Raw genomic sequence first — 6485 nt, forward strand, 5'->3', positions numbered from 1 at the left:
GGCAGTGGAGGGACCCTTCTCATCTCTCTGTGGAGGGACAGAGCAATGCCTTAGTAAATGATCTTTCCCTCCACAGTATAGGCAGAGCCCTTCTTGGATTCGCTTTTGACGTTCAATACACGGGAGAGGAGCACGGCCCAACTGCATGGGCTCTGGAAGACTGACAGGATGCATGGGCTCTGGAAAACTGACAGGATGACGGAATCATGGAATGAGAAGGTTTCGTGTTCCTGTTCTCCGGAGGTCGGCGATGAGAAGATGTGCCGCAGTAGCACCGCTGAATCCATTCCGTTTTTAGGTGAGCGGTAATGAATATTCAGGGAGAAGATTCACACGCAGAGCACAGCAGATGTTTATTAAGCATTCACAGAAGGCAGGAATCATGGTCACAAGCAGTAAATGGTAAAACACAGGTAGAAAGTCAAAAAAATCAAACACTACCTCACAAACATACAAACAGAAAAGAACTGAACTAAATAGGGAGCTGATGAGACCAGATGAGAAACGAACAGAGGTGAAATCAATGAACATAAATGAAAGACAAAGCTACTTTCCAGAACACAAAGAAACAGGGCTACGTTCCAGAACACAAAGAAACAGGGCTACGTTCCAGAACACAAAGAAACAGGGCTACGTTCCAGAACACAAAGAAACAGGGCTACGTTCCAGACCACAAAGAAACAGGGCTACGTTCCAGAACACAAAGAAACAGGGCTACGTTCCAGAACACAAAGAAACAGGGCTACGTTCCAGAACACAAAGAAACAGGGCTTACGTTCCAGAACACAAAGAAACAGGGCTACGTTCCAGACCACAAAGAAACAGGGCTACGTTCCAGAACACAACGAAACAGGGCTACGTTCCAGACCACAAAGAAACAGGGCTACGTTCCAGAACACAAAGAAACAGGGCTACGTTCCAGAACACAAAGAAACAGGGCTACGTTCCAGACCACAAAGAAACAGGGCTACGTTCCAGAACACAAAGAAACAGGGCTACGTTCCAGAACACAAAGAAACAAGGCTGCGTTCCAGAACACAAAGAAACAGGGCTACGTTCCAGAACACAAAGAAACAGGGCTACGTTCCAGAACACAAAGAAACAGGGATACGTTCCAGAACACAAAGAAAAAGCAGAACCTTACACTTGGTATAGAACAAATACCTGCCAGCTATTTTAACTGTTTGTAATGTATCCTTGGTAAATGTTCTTAATGTCTACTACCGTCTTTCAGTCTAAACTGTAATGTTCTTTTAGTTGTGTTTACCCCGGGTAGACTAGCTGCTGTTATGGAGTCAGGGGATCCAACCAGGTAGACTAGCTGCTGTTATGGAGTCAGGGGATCCAACCAGGTAGACTAGCTGCTGTTATGGAGTCAGGGGATCCAACCAGGTAGACTAGCTGCTGTTATGGAGTCAGGGGATCCAACCAGGTAGACTAGCTGCTGTTATGGAGTCAGGGGATCCAACCAGGTAGACTAGCTGTTGTTATGGAGTCAGGGGATCCAACCAGGTAGACTAGCTGCTGTTATGGAGTCAGGGGATCCAACCAGGTAGACTAGCTGTTGTTATGGAGTCAGGGGATCCAACCAGGTAGACTAGCTGCTGTTATGGAGTCAGGGGATCCAACCAGGTAGACTAGCTGTTGTTATGGAGTCAGGGGATCCAACCAGGTAGACTAGCTGTTGTTATGGAGTCAGGGGATCCAACCAGGTAGACTAGCTGCTGTTATGGAGTCAGGGGATCCAACCAGGTAGACTAGCTGCTGTTATGGAGTCAGGGGATCCAACCAGGTAGACTAGCTGTTGTTATGGAGTCAGGGGATCCAACCAGGTAGACTAGCTGCTGTTATGGAGTCAGGGGATCCAACCAGGTAGACTAGCTGTTGTTATGGAGTCAGGGGATCCAACCAGGTAGACTAGCTGTTGTTATGGAGTCAGGGGATCCAACCAGGTAGACTAGCTGTTGTTATTGAGTCAGGGGATCCAACCAGGTAGACTAGCTGTTGTTATGGAGTCAGGGGATCCAACCAGGTAGACTAGCTGTTGTTATGGAGTCAGGGGATCCAACCAGGTAGACTAGCTGTTGTTATGGAGTCAGGGGATCCAACCAGGTATACTAGCTGCTGTTATGGAGTCAGGGGATCCAACCAGGTAGACTAGCTGCTGTTATGGAGTCAGGGGATCCAACCAGGTAGACTAGCTGCTGTTATGGAGTCAGGGGATCCAACCAGGTAGACTAGCTGTTGTTATGGAGTCAGGGGATCCAACCAGGTAGACTAGCTGCTGTTATGGAGTCAGGGGATCCAACCAGGTAGACTAGCTGTTGTTATGGAGTCAGGGGATCCAACCAGGTAGACTAGCTGCTGTTATGGAGTCAGGGGATCCAACCAGGTAGACTAGCTGTTGTTATGGAGTCAGGGGATCCAACCAGGTAGACTAGCTGCTGTTATGGAGTCAGGGGATCCAACCAGGTAGACTAGCTGCTGTTATGGAGTCAGGGGATCCAACCAGGTAGACTAGCTGCTGTTATGGAGTCAGGGGATCCAACCAGGTAGACTAGCTGTTGTTATGGAGTCAGGGGATCCAACCAGGTAGACTAGCTGCTGTTATGGAGTCAGGGGATCCAACCAGGTAGACTAGCTGTTGTTGTGGAGTCAGGGGATCCAACCAGGTAGACTAGCTGTTGTTGTGGAGTCAGGGGATCCAACCAGGTAGACTAGCTGCTGTTGTGGAGTCAGAGGATCCAACCAGGTAGACTAGCTGTTGTTGTGGAGTCAGGGGATCCAACCAGGTAGACTAGCTGTTGTTGTGGAGTCAGGGGATCCAACCAGGTAGACTAGCTGCTGTTATGGAGTCAGGGGATCCAACCAGGTAGACTAGCTGCTGTTATGGAGTCAGGGGATCCAACCAGGTAGACTAGCTGTTGTTATGGAGTCAGGGGATCCAACCAGGTAGACTAGCTGTTGTTGTGGAGTCAGGGGATCCAACCAGGTAGACTAGCTGTTGTTGTGGAGTCAGGGGATCCAACCAGGTAGACTAGCTGTTGTTATGGAGTCAGGGGATCCAACCAGGTAGACTAGCTGTTGTTATGGACTCAGCTTATCGGGATCCAAGTCAAATCAAATTAATAACATATTGGACTGAGTATGTTTAAATGCAACATGAATTCTCTGATTTAACTCTTTGACCACAGACAGTAAATGTGTTGTCATTGTTAATGGTTCTTCAATGTTCAGAAATATTGACTGTTCTGTTATCTCTTATTGTAGCTGAGTGAGCTGTGACTTACACCTAAAATGAGTCTCTCTGGGGAGAGAGAGGAGGAGACCACTGCCTCTAAAATGAGTCTCTCTGGGGAAAGAGAGGAGGGCAACACTGCTTCTAAAATGAGTCTAATTGGGGAGAGAGAGGAGGGGAACACTGCCTCCAGAATTACCCAAGACACCAGTTCGAAGAGGTAAGGGATTAAATGTAAAATATACAGTTCTCTTAAAGATATGTGTTGTTGAAAGGAAGTAGATGAGGTATTGATTTGATTTTGATGAGGTGATCTGTCTCCCTGTTTTGTTCAGTGTCCAGAAGCCCAGACCAGAGTCACCTACAACCAGCCTGCTATCAATGAGGAGTGATCAGCCACCTGCTTTCAGCCAGGAACCATTACCAGATGACAATAAGGAAGTGGAGAGTTTGGACAGTGAGGATGTATTAAAGATCACACACAACCTTCTGGACAGAAGAAGTAAGACTGTGTTTCATACAATATTACAAAGAATGGTACAAAGGCCCTTATAAAACACACACACAAACTTATGAGTCCCAACTCTCATTGTTTTCATACAGGTCAAACTCTGCTGACAGTCCAACAAGAGATTAAGGCTAAACTGAAACACAAGTATCAACACATATCTGAAGGAATTGGACACCATGGAAACCAATGTCTGTTCAAAGACATCTACACAGAGCTCTACATCACAGGGAGTGGAAGTGGAGGGCTCAATAATGAACATGAGGTTAGACAGATAGAGATGGCATCCAAGAAACAAACCACACAAGAGACACCAATCAAATGCAACGACATCTTCAAGCCCTTACCTGGACAAGACAAACCAATCAGAACTGTGCTGACAAAAGGAATCGCTGGTGTTGGAAAAACAGTCTCTGTGCAGAAGGTCATCCTTGACTGGGCAGAAGGAAAAGCAAATCAAGACATTCATTTCATGTTTCCTCTTCCTTTCCGTGATCTGAACCTGAAAAAGGACCAATACAGTCTGATGCAACATATTTCCCACTACTTGTCAGAGCTGAAAGAGATTGACAGCATTGAAGATGGTGAAACCAAAACTGTTTTCATTTTTGATGGTCTGGATGAGTGTCGACTTCCTCTAGACTTCAAAAACAATGAGAAATGCTGTGATGTCACGAAGCCAACCTCAGTGGATGTGCTGCTGACAAATCTTATCAAGGGGAATCTGCTTCCCTCTGCTCTCCTCTGGATAACCTCACGGCCTGCAGCTGCCAATCAGATCCCTCCTGAGTGTGTTGACCAAGTGACAGAGGTACGAGGGTTCAATGATCCACAGAAGGAGGAATACTTAAGGAAGAAAATCAAAGATCCGAATCTGGCCAGTGAAATCATCAAACACATGAAGACGTCAAGGAGCCTCCACATCATGTGCCACATACCAGTCTTCTGTTGGATATCAGCCACTGTCCTTGAGATGATGCTGAAAGAGGCAGAGAAGGATGAAGTCCCCAAAACTCTGACCCAGATGTACTCACATTTCATTCTCATCCAAATCCTTGCGAAGAACAAGAAGTACAACAAAGCCACAGAGACAAACCCCAAGGAACTGTCTCAGTCAGACAAAGAGATGATCCTGAAACTGGCCAAGCTGGCTTTCCAACAGCTGCAGAAGGGCAACCTGATCTTCTATGAGGAGGACCTGAGAGAGTGTGGCCTTGATGTCAGAGAGGTGTCAGAGTACTCAGCATTGTGTACAGAGATCTTTAAAGAAGAATCTGGGCTGTACCAAGACAAGGTCTACAGCTTTTTGCATCTGAGCATTCAGGAGTTTCTAGCAGCAGTGCATGCTTTAGAATCTTGTTTGGACAAGAAGGAAAATGTTTTCTCCCCAACTAGTGATGATGAAGAGAAGGAGTCAATCCAGTTGTCTGACTTACACAGGAGAGCAGTGGACCAGGCCTTGAAGAGTGAGAATGGACACCTGGACCTGTTCCTCCGCTTCCTTCTGGGTCTCTCACTGGAGTCCAATCAGAATCTGTTACGAGGCCTTCTGACACAGACAGGAAGTACAACACAGACCAATGAGGAAACAGTTGAGAGAACAGTCAGGTACCTTTCAGACAAGATCAACCAGGAATCCTCACCAGAAAGGATCATCAACTTGTTCCACTGTCTGAATGAACTTGGTGCCAACTCTTTTGTTGAAGACATGCAGACCTCCCTGCATTCAGGAACTCTTTCAGAAACAAGACTAAAACCTCATCAATGTTCAGCCCTGGCCTACCTGTTACTGATGTCAGAGGAGGTGCTGGAGGAGTTTGACATGAAGACATACAACACATCAGAGGAAGGTTATCAGAGGTTGCTGCCGGTAGTGAAAACCTGCAAGAGAGCACTGTAAGTTATGTTATTGAGTTGATGTATACAGTATCATTATAATGAAGGCTGTGTGTATCTAACAGATTGTCTCCTCTCTCCAGACTGGATGGCTGTAAACTCACATATAAATCCTGTGAGACTCTGGCCTCAGCTCTGCAGACACCAAACTCCCCCCTGAGAGAACTGGACCTCAGCTACAATGACCTGGGAGACAGAGGAGTGGAGCTGCTCTGTGTTGGACTAACCAGTCCACTCTGCAACATACAGACACTAGTGTGAGTTAACTGTCTTCAGTATGAGTTATTATGTGGATGTTTTAAACATGTGTTAATCCTGTGCTCTTCTGCCCTCTAGTCTAGGTCAGTGTGGTCTGACAAAGGGTTGCTGTTCAGATCTGGCCTCAGTCCTGAGTTCACCCAACTCACAACTGAAACAACTGGAGCTGAGAGACAATGACCTTCAGGACTCAGGACTTACACTGCTGTCTGCTGGACTGGAGGACCCAGACTGTAAACTACACACACTGGGGTAAGTACAGCAGTTTCAGTCAGGTCGGTACTGAGCTGAGTTACACTGCTGTCTGCTGGACTGGAGGATCCAGACTGTAAACTACACACACTGGGGTAAGTACAGCAGTTTCAGTCAGGTCGGTACTGAGCTGAGTTACACTGCTGTCTGCTGGACTGGAGGATCCAGACTGTAAACTACACACACTGGGGTAAGTACAGCTGTTTCAGTCAAGTCGGTCCTGAGCTTAGTAAAACAAATACTCTGAAACTCTGATGTTTCATCACAAGGTTTGTGTCATGGACAAATGGATGGGTGTCCTACAATATGATTGACACCAGTACATCAACCTAG

At 46.6% G+C, this 6485-nt stretch overlaps 1 protein-coding gene across 2 annotated transcripts; it reads left to right on the top strand.

Moving 5' to 3' along the window:
• The first annotated feature begins 3240 nt into the window (after positions 1-3240).
• LOC149974652 (protein NLRC3-like) lies at positions 3241-6045 on the top strand. Of its 2 annotated transcripts, XM_090209812.1 has the most exons (3): positions 3241-3458; positions 3574-3740; positions 3842-5646. In XM_090209812.1, the coding sequence occupies exons 1-3, from the start codon at positions 3298-3300 to the stop codon at positions 5644-5646; spliced, it is 2133 nt and encodes a 710-aa protein (XP_090065938.1). In that variant the 5' UTR covers positions 3241-3297. The 2 variants fall into 2 exon arrangements, with proteins under 2 accessions (XP_090065938.1, XP_090065937.1); XM_090209811.1 differs by lacking the exons at positions 3241-3458; positions 3574-3740 and adding an exon at positions 5726-6045 and having other exon boundaries at positions 3848-5642.
• The last annotated feature ends 440 nt before the right edge of the window (positions 6046-6485 follow it).

This window comes from Oncorhynchus mykiss, chromosome 19 (assembly GCF_057628025.1).
Source record: "Oncorhynchus mykiss isolate SJ-2025 chromosome 19, ASM5762802v1, whole genome shotgun sequence".
In the NCBI taxonomy this organism is placed as follows: Eukaryota; Metazoa; Chordata; class Actinopteri; order Salmoniformes; family Salmonidae; genus Oncorhynchus; species Oncorhynchus mykiss.

What these genes read in the sequence shown, in the direction of transcription:
- LOC149974652 (XM_090209812.1), top strand. Translation starts at nt 3,298, where the DNA reads ATGAGTCTCTCTGGGGAGAGAGAGGAGGAGACCACTGCCTCTAAAATG. An exon ending in CAAGACACCAGTTCGAAGAG is followed by an intron (nt 3,459 to 3,573) that starts GTAAGGGATTAA and finishes TGTTTTGTTCAG; the next exon opens with TGTCCAGAAGCCCAGACCAG. An exon ending in CAACCTTCTGGACAGAAGAA is followed by an intron (nt 3,741 to 3,841) that starts GTAAGACTGTGT and finishes GTTTTCATACAG; the next exon opens with GTCAAACTCTGCTGACAGTC.